This window comes from Apteryx rowi, unplaced genomic scaffold (genome assembly GCF_003343035.1).
Source record: "Apteryx rowi isolate R43461 unplaced genomic scaffold, aptRow1 scaffold_251, whole genome shotgun sequence".
NCBI classification, from domain to species: domain Eukaryota; kingdom Metazoa; phylum Chordata; class Aves; order Apterygiformes; family Apterygidae; genus Apteryx; species Apteryx rowi.
In genome coordinates this window covers 1,153,404-1,178,383 of record NW_020448875.1, presented here as the reverse complement: position 1 = coordinate 1,178,383, position 24,980 = coordinate 1,153,404, and the positions used below count along the sequence as shown (strand labels likewise).

General features: G+C 46.2%; 2 protein-coding genes across 2 annotated transcripts in view; one reads left to right on the top strand and one right to left on the bottom strand.

Annotated features, from left to right (window-relative positions):
• KIF13B (kinesin family member 13B) overlaps positions 1-16,387 on the top strand; it is a gene marked incomplete at its 5' end in the record, with an annotated part of 103,281 nt that extends 86,894 nt beyond the window's left edge. Inside the window, 4 exons of the mRNA XM_026067017.1 lie at positions 262-395; positions 9,726-9,788; positions 11,371-12,403; positions 15,359-16,387. Coding sequence (XP_025922802.1) covers positions 262-395; positions 9,726-9,788; positions 11,371-12,403; positions 15,359-15,651 — 1,523 coding nt within the window. The remainder of the gene's footprint in view (positions 1-261; positions 396-9,725; positions 9,789-11,370; positions 12,404-15,358) is intronic.
• Positions 16,388-20,551: 4,164 nt separating this feature from the next.
• HMBOX1 (homeobox containing 1) overlaps positions 20,552-24,980 on the bottom strand; it is a 117,236-nt gene continuing 112,807 nt past the window's right edge. The window contains exon 12 of the transcript XR_003253682.1: positions 20,552-22,194. The gene's annotated coding sequence lies outside the window, so the exon portion shown is untranslated. The remainder of the gene's footprint in view (positions 22,195-24,980) is intronic.

The window sequence follows — 24,980 nt, the reverse complement described above, 5'->3', positions numbered from 1 at the left end:
CTTTTTTAACACCAAGTGGCGAATTTTTTTTCTGTATTCTGCCCAGGAGTATACTGTGGCCACGGATTAAAACTTACCCAAATTCATATATCCCTTTCAAGGAAGGGGCAAGCACTAAGAGTTTTTCCTTTGCCAATGCTTTGACCACTGGATGATGTCCTCTTAAAGTTTGACCAAAGTGATAACAGTTTTCTTCATTTTTTTTTCTCCCCCCCCCGACCCAAAACCATAACTAATGTCATCTTTCAACTTTTCCAGCAGGTCTTAGTAGCCTTGCTGCTTCCTACCTGAATCCTGTAAAATCCTTCGTGCCTCAGATGCCAAAGCTCCTGAAGTCTCTCTTTCCCATTAGAGATGAGAAGAAGGGCAGGCAGACCTCTCCTCTTGCACAGCAGGTAAAAAATTAAATCAAACAGGCTATGCAGTAATACTGGTGAGTGCTGTTAGACTTGCTGGCAAAGTGCTATTTTATATGTTGCTGCAGTGCAAACCAAGCTTTTAGTCACAGTAAAGCCTTGTGATGCATTTCCCCTCCATCCTGTCCAGAGATAGTGGAGCTGTTTAAACTTATTGATACACTCAGCCCGCTTGGCTTTTTAAAAGTGCCAAGTGTACTACCAGCGTGATTTATGGTAATACCGCTTGCAGCAACAATAGTAAAATTTATGAAGTGCACTTAGTGTTGTTTGTGTAATGCCAAGTGGAAAATGTAATTCTATTTTTAATTCTTGATTTCATTTACCATCCCCCTCCAGCTCATGTCACCTTTTTCTGTCTTTTGCTCTGTACTCCGGGCAGTTGGTTTTGTTTCTTCTCCTGTCTAGTCCACGTGCCAGAGAAGCATTATATTTTTTGGATGCTGTGATGYGAAACATCTGCTCCAAATGTGGCTTCTGTGCTCTGAATGGCAGCTAATGAATGGTCGAGCAGACTAGAAAACACTGCTCTTTTAACGGAAGCAAACAGATGAAATGCAGAATCCCATTATATTTAAAATTCCCTTCTTTATATGAGAGGCTGTAGTTTATTTATAAAGGAATAGCCCTCCATAGTGTAAGTCTGGAAAAAAAAGAAGTTATGAAGATAAATCTGGAGCCAGATCTCGTTTATTAAAATTTGTGTAAGTCCATTTGGTCCGTGTTTTGTTTGCGCATCCAGCTAACTCTATTCTGTTCTTGTTCACCAGTCTGGAGCTTAGAAAGCACCTTACGTGTTGATGTAGACCTTTCTTAACTCTTCACATGCAGAGAAATATTTTAAAGGATGTCCTTCTAGAAAAATCTAACATCCTCAAACAACTATTTTTTATGGTTGGATCCAGACATTCTGTTCAGTTGTTTGCTACAACTAAACCTGCCATTACAAGAACCTCTGTGGATTACTAGGAGTCATTTCGTTATGGTAGAAGCACAGTGATTATATTTAAAAACAACAACAACAACAACAACAAAAACATAAATGCATTAAAACTTAAATATTGGGTTTTTTTAAATAACTTATAACAGACCTAGCACAAATAAAAATATGACAGGTTTAAAATATTTTTAAATTGAGTGTGGTTTTGTTCTCCACACAGTAATAAAATGAGCAAGGTTTACTCTCAAATCTTCCCCTATTTTATGCTTTACTTTTTCATGTTACCTTTCACTTACAACAGCCTTAGTGTTGAGACCGGAACGGTGTTACTTTACTCACCCATAAAATTGAGATAACTAAAATTAAGGCAGTGGTTTTCTTTAAAGGTATTTGGGTATCGGAAGATGCAAATAGGTGCTCTTTACAATTGCAGTGAGAGCCTTTCACAACTTCTTGAATTCTCGCTGAATCAGAGCGCTGAGATTAGCAACGAGGCCTAATTTCCTGCCTCTAGTCTAACCACCTGTTCCCACTCCTTCCTACCGTTCAAGATTAGTCTTGTATTATTTGTCTTGAAGTCAGGTTTGAAACTGCAAAGACATCCATTTTAAGGAATTTTGATTTGCATTATGGATTTCTATGGCAACTAAAACAATCAGGTTGTGATCACAACAGTTCTTAATAGGAGGGAATGCTATTTCTGATTTAAAAAAAAGAAGAAATAAAGCTAATTATAAACGTATGAACAGAAGTGTGTGACGTGTTAATGCTTGGTTGCACTGGAGAGCAACCCAAGAGTTTTCATGACCACTGGATCGCTGTAATGAAATGAAATCTTAAAATTACTACAAGCTTTGGTGCTTTTAGTTTTGTAATAGAACAACTCGGCTGTATTCCAAGCATACCTAACTGGTTTGAGATGTTCACAGGTGCTCTTCACTGCTCTGTCAGGAGGCAAACTGGGCTGCTTCATTCCCGTTGGCAATCCCAGAGCGTAGAAGAGCAGTAACGGAAGGAACCGCTACGGCCGGAGCTGCCTCTATACGGCCCAGAAAGTTAATAGGTGCCGTTGTAGTGAGACGGGGTTTGGCATCGTATCATGCCTCGTCGTCCTTCTCGCCGCTTTTTTCTAACGGCTTGATGATACAAACGTGGTCATATGGGTTAAAAACTGGCCCGAAGAATTTAAACGGTGGTGGTGAACGGCTGTGTACTCGGTGGATGATGGGACTGCGACGGGGGTCAGGGTTTGGCCATCAGCTCTACCACCGCATCGCTGGCCTGCGAGAGTTAAACAGCAAACTAGCTAATTCTTGCATATGTTGTTCAACACGCAATGGAAAGGACACAAGAAATGACTTTTTGTGCCAGGGGACATGACTGAAATGTGTAGGGCGAGAGTAGGTGATAAAATACCAAAAAACGTGAGGGAGGGAGAAGGGGAACCGAAAGGGTATTTCAGCTGCCGTTGCAAGGTGAGCTAACTACGTAACAGGGAATCGAGGGACTTCTCTTACAGTGAGCAAAGCTAGAATATGGCAGCCTATTAACTCTCTGAAATATAAACGCCGCCTTATTTCTCCGGAAGTAAGCAACAAATTGGTAGAGCTACAGGAACAGAAATTACTAAAGGACTGCTTTGCAGAGAAAATGGAAGGATCTAAACGATCTTCACCTGGCTAAAAGCAAACGAGTAGGTACGTAATAACAGTCTTTTGGACATAAATACTAAAAAGGTGAGAAGTGGGTCACGTTATCACTTCCTCCTGGTTCATCAAGCTTCCTTAAGCAAAGGAGAATTTCAGAAGCTGTTGTTGAGCTCAGTTTTCAGCGTATATCTGTTAGGTTATTTGAGAGTGTTTAATTATCTAAAGTCATTAAAACCTGCTCTGGAAAAATGCTGGTGAACCGTACTGAACTAGATGGCTGGCCCAGCTGTTGTAGTAAGTATCTAGTCTGTTATGGTTAACTTTTTGGGGTTGGATGGCCCTACATCTCTGCCGAACGCATTAGTTCTGTTTTGCTGCATTTTCTTGTTAGCAGCGTCTTAGGGCTAAGCTGCCAGGGATTTTAGTGCTTTTGAGCATCGTTTCCAAGGGAGCAGTGCTTCACTTCACTTATAAACTTGCGGAAAAGGTTAAGTTCGTTGTCACCAAGCGGCTCTCGGGGTGGATAAATGTGTGTTCCCAAATCTCCTCTCCTATCTGAGTACACAGAAGACAGAGCTCTGATCTCTTGTTCTGAAAATACCTATTTTAGCAACTTTTTATTTCAATTACATGCCATTGCTTGGGCTGGCATCAGCCTTCAATGCGCACATAACAAAAGTTATCACAACACGACGGTCTTTCGCCGTTCTGTTTTGTCGGTAGTCGGTTGTTGCCCGAGTTTCGAAAAAGCAGACGCGTTCCAGCCGAGGTGGTGGCAGCTAACAAAATTGCTGTCTTTGACCTTCTGATGCAAGTTTAGTAACTAATCTGGAGAATAATGAACCGCAATTAATGAAATCTGCTCTCGTATTCAAGTGTGTTTCTCAGACAGCACATAAAATAATTGAAAGAACTTCCTGCTCTCTAATTAGTTAGATTGAATTAATTTGGCATAATAGGATTCTTTATGTAACTAGCAGAACGGCTTCCGATGAAGCTGTTTATGTACCTAAAAGATTGGTTTCTGATGAAGCTGTTTATATACTTTTTAAGTTAGAAAATGCCTATTTTCTCGGTAATCTGCTGCCTTTAAATTAATTGCCAGTACTCTGTAAATAAAAAAGCCAACAATTTAAACCTTTTTTTTGATTGCTGGAATAGCTTTTTATTTTCCTAATCTGTTCTTTAAAAGGCTTAGTGTTGCAGTGAGCAAGATTTAAAGCCTTACRAGCCCTTAGTGCTGATGGAGAGAAGTTTAAAATACTTGCTTAAAATATGCAGATGAAGGGAGAATCAGAGTTTCATCTATCTGTGCTTAATTATATTATGTACATGCTCTTGAAGCTTGTCTTTTTTATTAACGTGCTGAGGCTTTCATAGTGTGCACCAAGCAGAATTACTGTTCTTTACCTTCTGACCCTGTTGATCTCCGGGAACTGCCTGTGTAATTACATTTTAGGGCATCGTTGGGTGCTGATATTAAAAATGTACATATTAAATTTCAGTTTCTATTTTTTGACATTGCCGTCGCAAAAGCAAATTCTTCTGACCAACGTGCATTTGATAAGGGGGCTTTGGTCACCTTCCTACCTAAGTACCTTGTCGGATGGTCAAATGTCTTTTTGTTAGCATATGGCTTAAATGAGAGATCCTGAGTCACTGCTATCTCGCCGAAAAAAAGCTCTTGTTTGAATTTCCATGTGCTAATATAATTCATCTCTGTTTGTGRTCTAGAAAGGCAGACGCGTGACACGAGGAGAGGGCAGCTTTCAATTTGTTCTCTTTCACCTTCTGATGCAGACGTCGTAATTAATCCAAAAAATAATGAAACGCAGTTAATGAAAAGCTATCTAAATAGACACGAGGCTTTCTCTGGCAGTGCACTAAAAAATACCAGTAGTGCCCTGGATGTGCATGGTATAATCGAAAGAATTTACATTCCTTAATCCAGTGTAAATAATTTGGTCTCGTAGAACCTTCTATTAAATCTAGAAGGCTTTTTTTCAGCGTTTCAGATAAAGAACCATTTAGATGCTATAATCAGCCTGGCTCACAGATCCTCTGCAGCCAGCTGAGCTAGTATGTGTCTAATTCTTGTGACCAAGTTGTTAGTGTTTCGCTTTCTTTATGGGTTCAGTTTTCCCTATCATCCTCTTAAAAAATACTTTTTAACGAGAATGAGCATGGAAAACTGTCTTTTAAAGTTCCGAGAGACCACCGCTGAAACCGCATTATAAACTAACTAGAAAACGATTATGAATTACCCTTTTAATCTTTCCACCTGGAACTAGGAACTCAATGATTTAGCTGCCTAGGAAACACTGTCTGTTTAATTTTGCATCAAATATATTAGAACTGTGGAATTCGGAAGTATGATTACTGGCTGAAATGTTCCCACATATGAAAGGTGAAATAAAAGGTTTTTAGTTTGGATTAATATTTAAATGTACAGTGTCTTCAAAAAAAAAAAAAAAAGTACTTGGATTTCAGATCTCCTCATGAAATAAATGAGATTTTACATTTCAAGGACTGACTTTAAAATGATTTTAAAATCAAGGGCAAGGAGGAATATTGTTGGAAGGGGAGCTTTTTTAAAGTGGATTCAACTTTTTTGGCTGTGTATTAGGGGACTCTGAATTCTTACTGTGTTTCTGCATGTGGCTTGCAAAAGTCTTTTATCCCAAGTGCTCAAAACTGACTTAAATCCCCATTTAATGAAGCAACTGCTATGCCCTCCTGGAGAAGTTTCCAACAGTGGCTTTTAAGTGGCGATATGAACATAACGCCGTCAGAGTGTGACAGTCCTTGAGCTTAGTCCTTCCTATCTGCAGATGGAGAAACGTAGACAACAGCAGTGGGAGTTTTCTGATAACGTCCTTTAGGATTGCATCAGCTGTGACCTTGCCTGGATCGTTGCTGGAGGCTGCAGGACACTGCTTAGACGCGCTGGCCCAGCCGCTTCTGTTAGCTGCCATCGCGTTTTCCGCGTGTTGGGCATGAACGTTTTACGAATCTCATCCACTGGCATCAAGGCGAAAGGCTTCATACCCAATTCATCGGTCACCATCATCAGAGTCATCTTACAAAATGTTTAATGACATTGAAATACCGTATTTTCGGAGTCCGTTGAAGAGGTTGTCATCATCTCTGCAATATATGGTGTCAAAAAGGTTTAACTGGGGGTTAGTGGTGCCTCTATATGTGGTGTGAGGTGCATATTCTCTTTTCTTATCCAAGCCCACCAATGTAGCAGGTTGGCCTCCAAGGTTGCCCTAACAGCTACGTGACTTTCGGTCATGGGCAAACTCAGCTCCCGTCTGACCAGAATATATTGTGCAAGCAGGCTTGGAGAAACGAAGCCTTGCAAACTCGCCACGCAGAATAGCAGCTCGTAGGGGAAAAAAAAAGGCAATTTTTGTTCTGCGGTTTGGTTCAAAGATGTGTTCAACTGGATTGCTTTCATGTTCGCTCTTGCTCCGTGTTTTGTCAATTTTGCTGAAGGAGCCGTGCCAAAAATTAGCGCTGTGAAAGGGTCGTGTTTTGCCGTTGGGTAAACGCATGTCTACTTTAGCAGCCGCTGTCTCCGCACGTTTAGGGACAGAATTTGGCTGTAAATTCAGAAATAATTTTCAGCTAGTAAATGTCTTCACAGGCAAAAGGTGTCAAATGTGGTGTTTGTAATACCCCCACCGGGTAACTTGACTGTGTTTCGCAATCAAGGTTTGTTTTAGTGCGTTTTGCTACCCTAGTGGGGACGTTTTTACCGATCTGTTTCTTGTCGACAGCAAAGTTGGGCAAGTGCCACTTCTGATAATTGCTTTTTTTCCTCCGCGTTTTTCTAAACGGTGCTTGGCAAAGTTACTGTAAGGGGGTTGAGATTTGCCAGCCTTTGCCAGAGGAGAACATCGTCTTAGCGAGTGATGAGGAATGATTAAAGTGTAACGGTTTTATTTCTTTGGCTATTTGATATCGGCTGCGTTTTCTAGGTTTCATGGATTTGCATGCTGTAAGACTGAAGGGTTTTGAGAGATAAAAAACCAAAAACCCCCACTTTCCTGTGTTTCTTTTAAAGAGAGGAAAAGAAATCAAAGGAACTGAGAAGTATCATCAAATACTTTTTCTTATTCCAGTTCTAAGGACTTGTGTCTGGATAATAACGCCGTACCTCGGAGCGCTTCCCGGGGATGGCACGTGTGCTGGGAGAAAGCGGGGCAAAAAGATCCAATTGCTTTATGGTGCCAGTGCGAGAACCGGAGCCAGCTTCGGTTCCAGATACCGGGTCTGCTGAAACAGGCCGTTTCCCCTCCTGTATCAGATCAGAAGCAGTGCTGTCGAAGCAACGAGGACGATAGTTTTCCTTCGTACAGCCTTTCCAAGATGCCAAAATGCAGTGCCTTTGGCGGTGGACCATAGAGCTATTTAACTAGGTTTATTTGTATTCAGCAGCCTTGGCTTCACGCTGCACCTCTGCAAAAGGTTTCAAGTCCCGTGTAGGTGCCCGCCCAGGGATTAGCCCTGAAGTCTTATGACTACAGCTTCTTTCTCCATTAAAAGTTGATATTTTTGTGCAGTCATGAAGAACTCGAAAACAGAAATCCCGCTGTTGCCTGCCTCTCTGCCCAAGCTCAGGCCTCTTCGGCAGAGAAAGAGCGGTTGCTACTGCAGTCATTTAGCACCTTGCCTTTGCGTCCCCTTCCCTAACGGACCAGCCCAGTTGCTGCGGATCAAACATGGTCGAAGAGCAGAGAATTACTGTTCTGCCCCATACCCTGTTCGTGGTGACGCCATGATACGCTGCTGTTAAACCTAACGTTTGCCGGATCTCCTTGTAAGGAAGATGATCCCTTTCCTTTCTAAGCGAGGTTCAACACTTGGCTGTTGCGACAGTTGAGTTATCCTTGCACATCTGAGGTGGGTTGGGGTCCTTACTGCACCTCGCCCTTCTAGGTGATCTCTGAACTCCCAAGTCAATTTTATAGTTGGTTTCAGGCTCATGCTTTTGATGCACTTGTTGAAATCCTTTTCTCTTAGGTTGCCGCTTTATTCCAACTGCAGCTGAAACCCTGCGGAATGAGAGTTCTCACTCAAACCCGCTGGATCATGAACCTTATTYGAGTCCTAAAGCTCTGTTTGTTTTTAGGCATCATTGATTTGCTCTAATTCTGGTCAGCTCCTGCTTCCTAGAGCTCCAAGSGCGTGTCGCAGCAAGGACCACAGAAAGCTAATTCCTCGGGCCCCCTAGACAGAGCCAGTCTGCCCTGGACCCCGCTTCAGTGGTATAGTCTCAATCAGCAGGTTTGAAGATAAGCCGCCCCCCTCCTCTCCCGCTTGCTTTTATTGAGCCAAAGCTTTAATGTCTTTACAAAATGATTTTGATCTACTGTGAAGTTGTTGGGGTTTTTTGTCTGTCTTTTGCCTCTTTATTTTTACTTTGAACAACTGTGTTTTTATTTAATAACTGCCAGTCTCTGCGTAAATAATAGCTGCTCTTTTTCCCCGTGTTTCTCTCTTTTTTGGAAGCGGATTAGTCCTACTCCCGCTTTACTGTCCTTAGGAAGGATGCAAGAGAAGAGTACCTTAYTCTTCAGTTGGCAGGTTTAGTTCTTTAAACAATTCTGGAAATAGCTGTCTTGGAAATTAGCACTGCCTGCATATTTCCTGCAAAAGCAGTTCTCGGTTCCCTTAGAGGAAGAAAAAAAAGAAAAGAAAAAGAAAAAAAGCAGACTGCTCCCAAATTTTATAATACATCACCCTTCAAAGAGCTCTTTGCTTGAAAGTATGAGCCTGAACTTGCAGTACATTATTTAACTGTGCTAAGGAGAGATGTTTTCTGTAGTTTTCTCCTTTCTCCTTTTCTTCATGCTTTCCTTCCCCAAGGTTCTTCATGGAACTGATGGTCTCTTTCCCTCTTGTGTCAACAGTGCATGATATCCCAGCTTCCCAGCTTAACCTTAGATTTATAGTCAAGTGTCACCATTTGCTGTTACAGCCTCATGAGACTGTTTCAAGTGATTATTTCAGATCTTTAAATGAAAAAAGCTGCATACAGAGCGAGCAACGTTCATAGTCAAAGCCTTCCTGTCAAATGCCAGGCTATAAAGGAGCAGGTACTGTTGAAATGGAGAAGATCCTGCTGAAAACGAGAAGCGGGCCTCCTGGGACGGGACCAATATATCGTGATTAGCAAGTGACGTGTATTCAGTGGTGATGCCGTGTTTGAAAAGAGGATGCAGGGTTTCTGGCTTCCTATTTGCTTTAAAATAAACAAACCTACGTGGTTTAAAGTAAACGATGCTAAAATCTAGAACAGCTTAAGATGCTAGAGATGGAGGAAGAGCTTTGAAGAGGGACTGCAGCTGAGGACTTTGCTAGCCAGACCAGCGTGACCTCGGGCCACTTTGGCATCTTGTTGCTCAGTGGTCTGTTTTAATGACTGCACGAAAGAAAACTTCGTAGGCCATGAGTTTGTACTTGTAGCTGCTGTATGCGTTAAAATTCAAGGATGCCTGTGTTACCTTGTTTAAGGCGTTTATTTGACCCTTCAAAGTATGTCAGCAGAATGCATTGAAATAGCAACACTCTTGTCTGTCTGTGACAAAGGATTGCTTGCTATTCCAGAACTGCAAATATAAATTTTAATGTTTTTCCCTTCAGTTATACCAGCTTGAGAATATTTAATCCTTTAACTGAATGAGGCTGTGTTTTTTTTCATTCCTGCAGCCTGTCCCACGAATTATGGTTCAGTCTGCCAGTATTGACGCCAGCGCTACAAAGATAAAACAGGTGAGCGTACCCTCGGACATGACGGTGCAGTTTGCATGTCCTCGTGCCTGGAAACAAAAGGTGGTAAAAGCAACTGCTGGGATAGTTACTTAAAACCTGTTGCACTTTTACTGTTGCTTCCCTCCGGGACAATTAAATGCCGCGTGTGTTGCTGCGTTTTCTTAGGTCCTGCAAAAGTCTCCCTGCGTGTTGCTCGTTACACTTTTATACTTGAAAGCCTGGCTAATCATATGATTGCATTAGCAGTTAACTAGCTGAAATTTAGCTGTTTTGCTGCTTTAAAAGGCAAATTGCTAGGCTGTGACGCTTTCTATAAACAGAACGTGTCTCTTATTCTGAGCGTTGAGCTTAATTCTCGGTTTTACATTTCAAGCCGATTCATGATACTGGCGTGAAAAAAAGGCTTTCACTAAGCTGGAGAGAAAATAGACCCCATGATCTCCCACAGTTCAGCAGAACTTCGGTTTATGAATAGCAAATCAGCTTTCTCCCACTGTGCTTTTATTGTCTTAGCAAAATGCGTGTTATCTGAAAGCTTAAAAGGGAAAGCCCAAAGAAAGAACAGAGCTCCAGAGTCCACGTGTGCAGCACCCTCTCCATAGAAAAGCTAAAAATATAGTTTTAGTCAACTGCAGCATTTTGAGAAACTTTTTTCTTACATTTTATTAAGCAATAGCAAGCTAACCTTCCATTCAGAAACTCCTGTAATTCAATCAAATTCCTCTTTCTTCAAAGGCCAGTTACGTTTCCCATGAAAAAGGCACTTCAGCATAGGGTGAAAGTCCTGCCAGTTGGGACGTTATACCACTAGATGGGATAAAACACTGTTAATTTTGCACAATAAACAAAAAGTGCACACCTGAGAGTGAATACATCGGATATGCACAAGTCTGCCTTCCTCCAACCACCTTTCCTCCACACACCCCCCTTCATATTAGCGGTCTCCTCCCTCCCGCCCTCCCAACGAGATTTAGAGACATCCTAATTTTTTAGAGTACATGTGCTGGCAAAAGATATTGATCTATCGGATTTAGTAAACTTTACAGCCCAGCAATACATCACTAAAATGGGCTGTTAATCTCATGAGGTGCAGTTAATTTCATACTCTGAAAGTGTGCAGTGCTGGCGACATTGAGGTGGGAAACGGCGTTTGGAAACGGGGACATAAATGACAGTTTAGTTGGAAAGCCATGATTTATCAGTCCTGAAAGGTAAGCCAAATAACTGAGAGAGACTTATAGATCATGGCTGTTTCACATTTCATATAAATCCTGCTATTCAAACAGCAAATGACCATTCCTGTAATATAAATAATTTTTCAGTAAATATGGGAGAACGTATTTCTTTTGCTAGACGCTTTTCTTATTAATGAAAGAAATGAGCTGACAATCCTACCAGGTTTGTAAAAGCTGACTTCAGATCAGCTTGCACCTTTTGGAGATGGCAGCCACACCGGGATTTAGATAAGCTTGGTGCCTTGGTACTTCCCAAAGACCCTATATCTGTGTGGGGTTTTTCTTGTTTTTTAGCCCGGATATTTTAGATATCAGATCTCCATAGTTACTATCCTTTTCTGTTTCAGATTAACCAAGAGGAAGCAGGGAAACGGCCATTTGAAATTGCAGTGCAGTCATCAGAGGCAGAAAAGAGTCCAGAAAAGAGTCCAGAAAAGACACCCAAAGTGCCCTTACAGCAGCCCACAGGAGACATCCAGGCGCAGGAGGCCCAGGAAGGGCCCCCGAGTCCTCTGAGCGAAGCCTCCAGTGGTTACTTTTCTCATAGCGTTTCAACAGCCACCCTCTCTGAAGCCCTTACAGCAGGAAGCGATGCTGCCCTTCAGCCAGGAGCTCAGATGCCTCCAGGGGGTGACCTCCCAGCTCCCGCTGTGGCTCAGGTCTCTTCTGACGTGCCCAGGCCCTCTGACAGCTCTACAGAGAGCTCTCTCAGTGCTAAGAGAGAGAGTCTGCCTGCCTCCAGCCTTCAAAGTGCCCACGTAAGACGCAAAGACAGCACTGAAGTGAATGGAGGTGATGCTTTGAAATCAAAATATTTTGTTTCTCCTGTGACTCCGAGTGAACAGGTAAATGATGCCTCTGTGGCCGCTGGTGCAAAAACCTTTCTTTCTACCTCCGCTCCACAGAAGGAGTTGCTATCTAAGCAGTCAGTGGAGTCAGCAGGACAAGCCACGAGGAAAACGGAAACAGCCTCGGCCTCAGAACTGGAGGTTCCCAAACCGCAACTTCATCCCGACCAATTGTCCCAACCCAGCGTCGCAGCCTCCCCCTTCAAAATCCAGAAAGTCAAGACGTCGGAGCTCAAGTCCTTTACAAGCATACTGGGGACAGATCCTGCGTGTCCACTAAGCGCAGAAGAGCTGCAAGAAGCAGGCAAGAGCGCACCCTCTGCACGAGGACTGAGCCATAACGGAGCAGAGACGGCAGATGAAAAACTGGAAGTGACTTCTGACTCTGAAGACGCCAATGAAATCCCTGAGTGGCTGAAGGAGGGAGAATATGTCACAGTTGGCGCAAATAAGACAGGCACCGTTAGATATATTGGTCCCACAGACTTTCAAGAGGGAACGTGGGTTGGTGTCGAACTGGATTTACCTTCAGGTAAAATATGCTTTAGTACGGGTGTAAAGCAGAGAACATTTCAGAGTTTGTGGTGTTCACTTCAGCACTGCTTTGTGAGGATTATCTAGTGCAGGTTGAGAAGAGAAATGTAAAAGATCTTTTCCTACTGTAATCTTTCCCGGTCTGCCTTTGTCAATCCAGACTGGATTGTCCCTTTTCGGTTATTTCACTGGCTTCTTCAAACAGAGGTAGAAAACTCAATTGCTCTTGTAATACAACCGTTTATAGTTGCAGGAGACAGGCCTTGTGCCCAAGAAGTTCTCTTTTGGACTTCTGTTCTGAGGATAAGGATGTCCAAAGTACAACAGGAGTCGTGGGATTCACGTGAGCAAAGGAATATTTAGGCTAAACAACATGCAAGGTGTCTTAACAGACTACCGAGTCTCTCATAAGCTCTTTTAAAATGAGCTGTAAAAGCACAAAAGACTGTGTGTATGCATATATACGTACACATTTATATGAAAATCAGTATGAAATATTCATGTATTGACTGCCAGGAAATGCAGATGATGTAAGGTCTCTTTCAGTTCCTAATTTGTCATTCCTGCCTGACTCTGACTTGTACAACGGTAGGCTTCCCAGAATTTAGGCTCTGATACACGCTTTTTTTGAAACTAGGTGCGCAGTGAAGCCCCACGTTCTCTCCTTTATCCAAGAGAAGGCAGGATTGGGGGAAGGCAGGACATGCTGGTGGTGGGAAACTCAGGTGGAGACTGTAGCTCAACAGTAGCTGCCACTGGCTTTGACAACGAGAGGGTTTGGTTTACAAAGGGCCCATAAAGCTCTTTTTTTCCTAATTCTTTTAACCCAGCTGTGTAAAATTCCCAATCTGCACCTCAGCCTCTGTTGGGTGAATCGACATGTCTCGGGGAGTCACCCGCGTTCATCTTTGTGCACTTCCCTGGCGTCGGGACCGTTCACCGAGATCAATAGTGTCAAGGATCCAGAGCTCCAATTTAAATGAGCAGTTGCCTTTCCTGCACCTGGTGTGCTTGGAAAAGCGAAACGAGATGGTGCGTTTTCAGCCGAAGTTGCAGAAAACTGTCTGGAGTTTGCCAGAAAGCAAACTGTGCCTCTAATCCCTGTGAAAGTCGTAGTCCCAGTTCTCGTTCCTGAATTCATGCCGTAATTAAAATTTATATATTTACAGACTCATTTCAGTGCTGGAAGGTCACCTTCCCTCCCTGGCTGGCTAGTCTGGAACACAGTGTGAATCTGTTAAGCTGTTTGCATGTACCTGGTGAGCATCAGCTTAGCTGTCCATGGAAGAGTCTAATGGCCAAGAGGTTTTTGGTCTATTGAGGACTCAACTGCTGATGTTCCTGGATACTTTTTTCCCTTCTGTTTCCACAAGGATTAAGTCTCAGATTTGTTGGAGCATAACTGGCTTCTAAAGCATCTGAAACTTCATTTAGGAAATACGGTCAAAAGCTTATATCTTTGTTGTGGTAAACTACAAACCGGGATTGAGGTCCGAGTCCTTGGCCATGGGAGGACGTATCTGATCCAACACGGGAATGGGGGTAGTGAGAAGGGAACCCATAAAACAAAAGGGATGACCGTGTCACTTGAAGATTTGTTGCATCTTTTGGCCTTTGCTTTACGAAAGGGAACTGTCACTGTCCAGGCACCCAGAGCAGTGTTCTTGAGAGTTTTAAATGCTGTGAAGGGAGAAATGGAAATATCTCAACAGCATCAGCAGAAAGAAATCGTTCTTCCTCTTCTGTGGAGGTTTTACAACATGGTAGCTGTAACTCTTCTCAACTTCAGGCTCTCATCAACTCAGAGAACAGGCCAAAAAACTGTATTAAATGGCTTTTTTTCCTTTCTTCCAGATAGTTGCTTGTGATAGGCTAATGCATGTATTGCCAAACTGAATATTTAAGTTTTGCTGAATTTAAAGCATTCCCTTGAGTAGCAAGCAGGGAGGAAGAGCAAGGTGGACTGTTCCATTCAGATTAACCGTCTCCATAAAATGGCCTTGCCGGCGCTCAGCAGTGAAGTGCACTGGCTTCGCTGGAGCCCGAGCCTGGAGCTGGGAGCTACAGGAATCAAGTCCAGCCTTGCGCTGTCGCAGGCAACTGCTTCCGCTAATCCTCTAATTGTATTAAGCTCAGGTATAAAACCACCCGGTATATATATATTTTTTTAATCTTCTGTGCTCCTGTGGGAAAGCTACTCCCAATTCTTTACTCCTCCGGCTGTTAGAAGACTCCTGCTTGTCTCGGGCAGTGTTTCAGTAGCCACTTTGCATCCGTTTGCTCTCCTACCAGCCTTGCCCTCTAGTTCAGGCGGTGCTCTCTCCACTCCCGGTGGTTCACCTTCGCGGTGTATTTGTAGGGAACAGTCGTTCTCCCGCTCAGCATTTTGTTTTGCTAGAATAAAGCTCCTCCGAGCCCTCTGGCGTAATAGTTTCTCTGTCTCTGATCATCACAGCAGCTTTTACATTAGACCAGACAGGTTTTTTTGCCCTGCGGCCTGATCGTGCCCCTTTGAGCCCAACCTGCCGCTGTCTCCCCGTCATGCAGCTCCTCAACCACCTCTCCGCTTCCGCAATAACCTGCGTGGCTCGGCATCGAGGGCGTTGCTGAGGAGCAACGCCGTGAGGCTTGTCACCTTTCTTGCCTTAAAACAAAACCTATCCGGCTAGTCTGACGAAACCCGTGATTAGTATAGCCCTGTTGTGTTTTATGCTGCTCTTCTCTCTCTTCAAGATTATTCTTTCCTTCAAAACTTGTTGAAGGACTTCATAACGGTGGTGTCTCGACCTTCAGTCTACGGCGACCCAATTGAATTGCTTAACCTGGTCCTTCTGCTGATGGAGCACCGGGACCCTGAGCGAATTTGCTACGGTGGACGGTAGCAAGCCGCACGCGCAGAATAAAAGCCGTTTTGTGTATCAATCAATCACCTTTCTTTCTCTTCTTGTCAAAGGTAAGAACGATGGCTCCATCGGAGGGAAGCAGTATTTCAAATGCAACCCCGGCTACGGGCTGCTCGTCAAACCAGGCAGAGTTAAAAAAGCCACCGGAGCGGCGCGGCGGCGGAGCGCTGGCTTGAGGCTGCAAGGGGGAGCCGCTTCGGAGAACAGGAGGAGCGGCAACTTCTCCGGCTCGGCCTCCAACCTGGCTTCGCTGACAGCCCTGGCCAAGTCGGAAGGAGGAGCCGCGCTCCGACCGGAGAAGGGCCAGAAGAACGCGGAGAACCGGAAATCCTGGGCGAACTGAGCCGGGCCGCCACAGCCGGGCGGGCAAAACTATGCAACGCAGCCAGGGGAACCGAGTCTTTAGCTTCGCCAAGCTAAACCAACCACGTAAACTTCTAGTTTGTGGCAAACACTAATGAAGGGTTTTTTTTTTTTTTCTGTGCTTTGGGTGATTGACACGTTAATTCTCTGCCTTGTCACGGTGCTGGATCTACAGCTTTAGTCTCCTGTTACAAATTGTGCCACTTCGGCGTGTGACTGACGTCAAGGAAAGCTCGTGGCGGCGGGCGGATGTAAACTGTGGTGTCCTCCGCTCTTCGGAGAAGGAGGAGACACGCGAATAGTTCAAATTACTGCACGCCTGTCCTGTAGCCGCTCAGTTCTGCCCGCGCGCCTAAAAAGAAAAAAGCCCCCAAAGCAACAGTTCTTCTCTGATTCCGTAAGGGTTGTGTCCCTCGGGAGCAATACCTGGCGAAAGGGCAAGGTCGTAATGGTTCCGGTTAGGTAGAGAGGGCAGCAGAAAACTCTCTTTTCCAAAAAAAAAAAATCCAAAAACCCCTTTATTTTAAAAAGGAGCGTGCCTGTCCTGATTACTGTTCTGTTGTCCCCCCTCCTCCTGTAGAAATCGGCAGGATCTTCGCAGCGGATCCGTTGCGGACGAGAGCAGGCCTGCGACGCCGGCTTTAGGAAGGAGAAGACTTGAGCAGATTTGCTGCGTGTGATCTGTTCAGTGCACGCTTTCATCCTTCCCCCCCCCCCCCCCCGTTTCTTGCCCGAAAGCACTACAGACCCTTCTTCTCGTTTGCTCTGTCCTTTGGGATTTTCGTGGAGCCGTTGGATGCGAGCGCTTCGCTCCTGCCCGCTCGGCGCTGCCGGCGCCGCTCCTCCCGGCAGCCTGAAACGCTCGGGCTTTTCCCGGTTTTGCGAAGCGGAGGGTCGCCCTTCTTGCAACGGCGTCCAGCCGCCCTATTTATTTTTATTTATTGCTTTTTAACTACGAAATATTTGCGCTTTACAATCATCCGCCGCCCGCCGTCGCGCGGAGGAGCGCTCCCTAGCACTGCGCGGCCCCCGAAACCGGCCCGGCGGCCCCCCGAAATTAAACCCCGCCGAACCCCGCGGCCCTCCCCAAATCGGTTCTCTCTCTCCCCAAAGTGGCAGGTTTGGGCTGGCTTTTATCAAACTTGATTTTATCTTTGGTAGCCCTGGCTGGTTTTTAAACTTCCTGCGGCACAAATTATATATAAACTGTACATGTGAATATATACATGTGCACATATAATATATATAATATATATTATATATCTCACACTCTTTTTCTAACAAATCGAGGAAAGCCACACTTTTATATTCTAAGCTGTTTATATCTTGTTTAGTAATCACAGGGGGATTGGGCTGCTCGAGCAATGGGTATTTTATCGACACGGGGAATATTTAGGATGCTAAATTAATGATTCAACTCTAATATGCAGCTAGTCTCTGCCTGTGCTGCCCGTGGGCAGCCAAGTGCCTTCGCCGTCTGGTTCAGAGGTCCTAGGGAAAGACACGTTGCCATCCAAGGAGACAGGGCCGCGTCGCGAAGGAGGTAATTATGCTGATTCGCTGTAATTAATATCATTTATGCCGAAGGAATAAAATTAAAATAGAAACGAATCTGTAGCTGCAGCGAGGGGAAGGGGCTGCAGCGCGGCGTGCGTAGGGCTGCCGGGGACTTGCGCATCCTTTGGGCCTCGGGTAGCTGGTTTCAGCGTTTCCTAACGTTTTCCTAAAGAAATCTTAAAATGTACAGACCAGCTTTTAAATGCGTTTTTAGCGTATGTTTGTTTTCTCTGTTTCCTTTGCACGAAAATCCTGTCCTTTCGAGCCAAGGGTGGGAGAAATGGGGTAACAATCCAGGAGCTAAAATCCCGGGGGGGGTTTATTGCAAGAAACTGGTTTTATAGGAGCGATTCATGCAACGAAGCAACTCTTGTTTAGCGGTGGGACAAGTCTAGCTAAGGTGAGACTGCCCGGTCGTGAATACGATGCCTCTTGTACTGCCTTGTTTTCTAAAATTAATTTTTAACACTTTTTTTAATTGCACTTTGCTCTGATGTGCTACCAAAAGTTAGCTCATGTGAAACATCCTCCCAGCTTCCGGATTGTTTTTTTTCCTTAGTCTCGGCATTTCATTTTTTGGACCTGCTGCGTCAACTGAGCATCTTGACGGCAACGTTGGTAGGGTTTTACTCGCAGCTCTTTGGTTTTACTTGTCGGGCTCCTGAAACTAAACCTCTGCTCAGTCTCCATCCCGACACCTGCCCCAAACATGGGAACAACCCCAGGGAGGTTTTTTTTTTTTTCCTTAGCCAAGTCCCTTCGACGTGGCGCGAGCTCCAAAAAGGTAAATCGAAACGTGTCCTTCGCCCCCCACCACCTTTCCTGGGCACGAGAGGTGTCTCACGTTTGTCACTGTGAACGCGCGTCCCTTAAGGTCAGCTGTGACATTAAGCAGCTGATCGGGAAACATGGGTTTAAAAACATCGCGAAGGTAAAACGCTCTTTTAATTTAATTTTTTTGTAACTAGCATTTGCAAACACCCTGCAGCAGCAGGAGTAGGCGCTCGCCTTCCTTCCCCGGCCGGCTCCTTAATAACTATGCAGCTTCTCCAAGGTTTTCACGCACTTTATGCAGGGAAGGCGACTCCTTAATGCAGGAACCGTGACCTGGAGCGAGGGTCTGATCTCCGGCGTCCGCTCCGTGCTGCAGACAAGCGTTTGGGAGCAAACGCGCCCGGTGCCGCCTTTGCCGCGACTGGGCATCCCGGCGCAGACGCGGAGACCTGGGTGTCCGTAAGGACCTGTTTGCGCTGCAGCGGAGCCGGGCAAAGGTCTCTTTTTCCCTACGGAGGCTCCTGTTGTCCCTGTGCTGGTCCTGCCGGTCCTTTGCACCAGGAGCTGTATTTTAGCAGTGCCTTATCCCCGGGTTAACGCAGCGAGGGGGCGAATTTCGCACCGGCCTCCGGGCTGTACGGGGAGCTTGTAGTGAAGGAGGATGGTGATAGCTAAAGGTGCAGACTTCACACTACAACATGCAAAATACTCCGGGGCTGGGATCGTAAATAAGCGGCTCGTTCCCATATTTCCTTTTCCCCCCTCTGYTGCCTTTTCTGCGCTCCCTCCCCGGCTCAAAACCCTGCTGGTYGCAGCCCTGCTTCCCACCCCCTTTTTTTWWAAATTTTTTTTGCTTTTTCGCCAACGCTAAGGGCCGCGGCGTCTCGGCAGAGCCCCGTCTAACTCGTCTTGCTGTTGATTTTTGTAAATGTGGTGGGTCTGTATATAGCGAGGGGCTCTTCTTCGCCCCGCGGGCTTGCGTGCTGGYCGGCTACTCTAACCGAGCTGAAACCCAAAGATCCTCTGTAACGAGCTGTAGCGTCTGTTCGTTCTTCCTGTACGATACTAAAATCGCGGCGACGCTGTACGATACAGGCAACAACGCGGCCTGCGGTACCCGAATAAAGGTCGTCTTCGGAGCGGGGGAGTCCGCGCTTCAGTCGCACCGCCGGCGTCGCGAAACCTCCTCCGGCCCGAGCGGCGGCTCCGCTCTCCTGCCAGCCACGAGCTTCGGAGCCGTYGGAATAGCGGCTCTTTTGGGTGTATTTAGTGCTGCTTTTGGAGGTTTTGGCTGGGCTAAACCCAGGCTACGGCGACGCCACCCGGCCTGGGGGTTAGAGCCCTTCCCAGGCGCCGCGAGCTGGGGGCTCGGTTGGGGCCGGCGCTTATGGATTAGCAATTTCTCTAATTAATGTAATGAGCCCGAATCAGCAAATTGGAAAAAATTAATAAGGTTTTTTTGGTTTGGGTTTTTTTTTGCTTTAAAAACCAAATTAGTCCCATTGCAGCAGCTACAGCGCCCGGCCCAGGCCCCCGCAACCCCCCCAGCAGAGGCACCAAAGCTGCCAAGCGACCGAAATGGGGGAAAACAACAAAAAAAGAGGGGTTTCGTGGCCATGCGCCAAGGTCCCGCACAGGGAACGGGGCCGGATCGCTGCGGCCAYGTGACGGAAACTCTGCGCTGCCGGGCAAAATCTCAGCACAACAAAACTGGGGTTTTGTGGGTTTCCCCCCCCCCCCCTTTTTGTCAACATTTTTCTCTGAAATACCGGTTCATGGGCAAACACCTGGGAGGGGGGAGGAGGAGGAGGAGGAGGGTTGTCGTCTTCTTTTCTTTTCTTTTTTTTTAAGCGACAAACACCGTGTTGCTTCCACAATCCCTGTGGAAAGTCATTTAGCAAAGGATGTTTTTATCGGCGTTGCCTTGCAATCAGTGCAGAGAAAAATACAGCCTTTTTTTTTCATTTTTTTTTCATTTTTTGATTTGATTTTTTTTGATTTTTTTAGAAGCCGCTTGCCTTTCATGTTTTACCTGCAGAAAAAAAGCCGTTTGAAGCGCCGTCGCTTTGTTCGCGGCCTCCCTCCTCCACGAAGGCGGCTCTAGCACCTTCCCGCGCTCCGCTTTTTTTTTTTGCGGTCTGCAGCCAAAGCTGCTTTTAAAAGGCCCCAAACAGCAAAAAAAAAAAAGCTGTAAAAAACCAAAGATGCTGATAACCTTTTTTTTTTCCCACCACCCACCTTCCTTCACATTGATGCGACTTTAACCGGCCGCGCTTTCCTTCGAGCTCGCTGCCGCCGGGCCCTGCTCTCTTCCGCCCRCAGCCTCTCCCACCCGAACAGCCGCTCATCCCCCTCCTCCCTTTTCTTTTTAATATAAAAAGTCATTAAAAAAACCACCATACAACGTCCTAAAGCTGCATTTTGCGTCCAAGGCCCCTCCAGGGCTTGCGCAGCCGCTCGCCAGCGTTTCCAACCCACAAAGGACTCGAGCAGCAATGCGGCTTTGTTGAGTTATACGGTTTTATTTTCTAATAGGTACAATACTAAAATAAACACAAATTAAAAAAAAGTTTTATTAAAACAAAACTGTACAAAAAAGCAGTTATACTACATTTTAATTACAGAACAGTCTACTGTCCAAAAGGCACTAATCCAGAATAGGAGATACAATGATACAGGACTCATTTTAACTATTTTAATCAATACAATAGAGCACTTGTTTCTCTGTCCATTCACATATAGAAACAAGGACTTTTGCTACAGTCATTACACATCGTTATAAATATGAGCCCTACGTGGAAAGATGCAGCGTCGCTCTCCCTGGGCCCAGATTCGGTTCGAACCGAAYGTCAGGGATTAAAAAAAAGAGAGGGAAAAAGAAAAGAAGCGAGCGCAGGACCCGGGGAAGCAGCTGAGGCTTCGGAGTCTCGGTACCTGCCGCCGGAGGAAGATGCCGCCCGCGCGAGCGATTCCCTTCGCTCCGTGGCTGGGGAGCCGGAGCGCGGGGCAGGGGAGCCCGCGCCTGCCGTCCCCGCGCCTCGGCCTCCGCTTCAGCCCCTGCTGGCGGCTCGTGACGCCGGGACCGCGACTCCAGAGCAGGGGGAAAAAGCAGGTGGCAGCTCCGCCGGGCGCCTCGCAGGTAAAGGCAGCGATTTATTTGGGAGCGTTCTCGGAAAAAAAAAATCAGTGTCTTTAGGGCGAGCGCGGGAGGCCGCYGGGGCGATGCTACCTGAGATTCGCTCCCCGGCGCGACGCGGCCCGGCCGCCGGCGGCTCCCTCGCGTGAGGGTCCCCGCGGCCGCCGGTTCCCCCCGCCCCGATGCGCAGCACCTGCGCGAGACGCCGCCGAGCGAGGGCAGCGCCCACGGGCAGCGACGGCGTAACGCGGCCGGCGGCGCCGTCCGGCCTCGGAGCCGAGCGCGAGCGGCGCCGGAAGAGGCTGCGACACGGCGGGAGAGGGAGACTGCATCTTTCGAACAGTGTCGTACACAGAAGACAAAAAGACAGGCATCTGGATGTTAACAAAAATAAGTAACAAAGCAATATGATTAAACAAAATCTCTTCTCACATCATCCTATACTACATCCTCCTTCTGCTTAGCAGAAAATTGTACGTACACAAAAATACAAATACACAATTTTGTAGAACAGTCTGATTTTAATATATTTATATATATTTATATTTATATGAGTGGCAGGTTAGTTCATTATATAGAGCTTTTTGCACTTTTGGCTCATATGCAACAAGGCTTTATAAATTCAGCTTTAGCTTTCATTCAGGTTTTTATAGCTTCTTGAACATTTGTTTTTCACATTTAAAGCAGCATCCAATTTGCAAGAGGAGTTGGTGGTGGCTACAGCAAGGACCAGGTTCAAGAGGATACTGGGGAGGGAAGGGGAGAATATACATTCCAGTGTGTGTGTGTGTGTGTGTGTGTGTGTGCGCTAGCATGAACGGAAAAGAAAGGAAAAAGAAGTTTGTGAAGGGCTCTCGGATGCCACGTTCACCTCTTGAGGTAGGCAGGACACCTACGGCAGCCGAGATGCAGGGCCGGGCGCATCCRTGCCGCGGCGTTTCGGCTTTGTATCCCGCGCCCGCGCTCCTGCCCCGCTGTCTTTTCCCGTCTCGGATCGCCACGCTCGCTCCCGCGTTCATCTCTCGACTACAACCGCGGCTCACGCCTATCGCTTTGCTTGGAGGGGGGGGGGGGGGGGGGGGAAGAAAAAAATCCCCGTTAAAAAAGGCATTTCTAGAGCAGGGCGCCGCCTCCGGGCTCCGCCAGCCCTCGCTCCCCGTCCGCAGCCGCTTCCCCTCGGCTCAGCGCCTCCCTCAGCCCCATCCTGCGAGCTCGTTCCCCCTCCTCCGCGAGAGAGGTGTCCCCACCGCGCTTCTCGCCAGGAGTAATTTCCCAGGCTTTCCCAACTCGTACGTTACGAAGTTGTCAGAGCGAAAACAGCATTTCGTTACTAATGAAGAATAAAACCTCTCTCGTACGGGTTGCTTTCATTTTCGGAACCCTTTAAGTGGGACTAATACATCTTAATAGTGTTCTCTTATTTTATTTCCTTTTGCTGTGGTCAGAAGAAATTCTCCTTTAACGCAATTTTTTCTTAAACTAGCACTGATACCTATTTTTCTTTTCTTTTTTTCTTTTACCCACATAAAATTCTCATGTAYGTTTACAAAATTAAAACCACCTGCCCCCTAGGTACGTCACTTTGACAAAATTTCGAGCAGGTGCCACTACTACTCTAAGCCTAGAAATAATTAAGAATAGAGGAAGGAACTGCCTCTGCGATTCCAAAAAGGGGTGATTAAATATTAGTATTAATAAGTATTAGCCACTTCGGCCTGGAGTCGCAGCCGCAGGTTTACCCGGAGCCGCGCGACGGAGGCACCGAGCTGCTCGTAGCTGCAACCCGAGAGGCAGCTTCCTACCGACRTCTCTCCACGCTTCCCCCTCTGTCCCCTGCGCCCTGAACCAGAGATGGCCAAGAAAGTTAAGACGTTCCCCACCGATAAAATTTGGGGCCGAAAAGGGAGCAGGGGGAGGGCGGCAGAAGGGAGGAACGGAGCTTTCTTCCCGGCCGGACCCTGCGTGCGGAAGGACTGCGGGGAAGGCTCTTTCCTTAAGAGGGGGACGAGGTCTCCAGTCCTGTTCCTCCAGCTCACCCTGGAGTCCTGTTACTCACTTAGGCACTTTTTAAATTGACACTAAGGAAAAAAATAATAAAATAAAATAAAATAAAATAAGTACTGCACATATTTCGCGCTTCCCGGGCTTTCACGAGCCTTGGGAAGAGCGCGAAGAGCGAGGGGGGAGACCGCCAAGGCGATTCGTCAAGAAAACGGCGCTCCCCATGGACACGGCTCACTTGAATTTGTCACCCTGTGATAGACCTGCTACTCAGCTACATCTGGCTTAAATCTGTTATTTCTGCATTAGCCTTAAGGCGAAAGCCCGGCTTACGCTGGTTCTGTGGCACCGCAACATCGCTTCATCGCGTTACTAAATACTCGACGTCCCCAAGAGACCCCGCGCTCTGCCCGTGCTGGGCGTTCGCCCTGGGGCGAGGAAGCGCTGCCCTTCATCCCTCGCTAACGGCTCCCGGCAGCAAATTCAGGAGGTTTGCTGCGGAGGAGATTCAGAAATCATCATCTTCAAGTCGGCCCGAGTCATAAGATGACATCTACGTTTAATTCAGAAGCCAAGGGAAAGAGCAGATTCAGTGGCTAACAGCGAAAGATGGGAAGCTCAAAATCCAAACGCTGTTTTCCTTGGCCTGTCTATTGGGAAACACGGTTTCAGTTCAAGTTTTTCCCCCATCATCTTCACATCTAAAAACAACTTAAAAAATCACAACGCTACGCTGGCTGCAAAACGTGCTGCCAAGCCCCGGGTGAATGCAGTGACAACCCTGACCAGGACGTGGCCTCCTTAGATGCAGGTCTACACATCCTGGCCAAACCCCTCACATTAACAGGCCAAGCAACAACGCACTAACCAAGAAAACCAACTGCATCAGTTAGGACAGCTTCCGATACCAAGTGCAAGCAAGAAAAAAGAAAATTAAAGAGAAAAAAATGCTACCACCTTGTCCCTCTCCATTAGCCATGGTCCGAGACCTTGAAACTACGTTATTTCACGCAGGAGTTTGCAAGCAAAGAACCTGCTGCAAATCGACTGGATTTAGGAGCTGATTTTTTGTTTTTTAAATGGTCAGAGTGGCCTCTATAAAATATTTCGTATTTATACTTCACTGCAGACAATATATATCCAGACTTCAAGTAGGCAATGGATACAGCACCCTCCACTAGGCAAAAGGAAAGGTGAACATGTGTTGACTTGGACCAAAGTACTATTAAAGGAATTAAAAAATGCCTACGCATAAATACAGTGTTGGGGGCTGCGAAGGTGAAGAAGTGCCCGCCCTAGGGAAAAAGAAGAACGAGAACCGGCGAAAGCAGGGAGGACCAAAATTAAAACGGCAAAAGTCCTGGCGGACTGCAAGAAGGCAGAAAGGGCAACGGCAAGCAATGAGTTAATGCCAACACGAGTGGGACAGGCAGCAAACACAACCGTTTAGAGACCCCGCATCCCCCAGATAAACCTGAGCACTGTAATTGTGTGCAAGAAACGTCAGATTAGGCGGTGCGGAAGGGCTGCCCTATCTGTGACATACCTGTATTTTCTGCAAACGATCTGCTAGACTGTCACTGAATATCTGCTGAAGTGCAAAGCCCAGCCTAGTCTTCCCAGGGACCAGTTAACAAAGAGACAGTCCGGGTAATAATAAAAAAAAAAGATTACACTTAAAAGTTACTATTTCCCTGATTTGCTAATCTAAACTTCAAAACCACRTAAGTGGGGGGAGGCCAAGGGGAAGGAGAAACGCTGTCAACTAACCATGCGGGAAAAAAACCCTATGTCTTTTGGCCAGCAGAAAGCTCAAAGGATATAATTCATAGTATAATCTC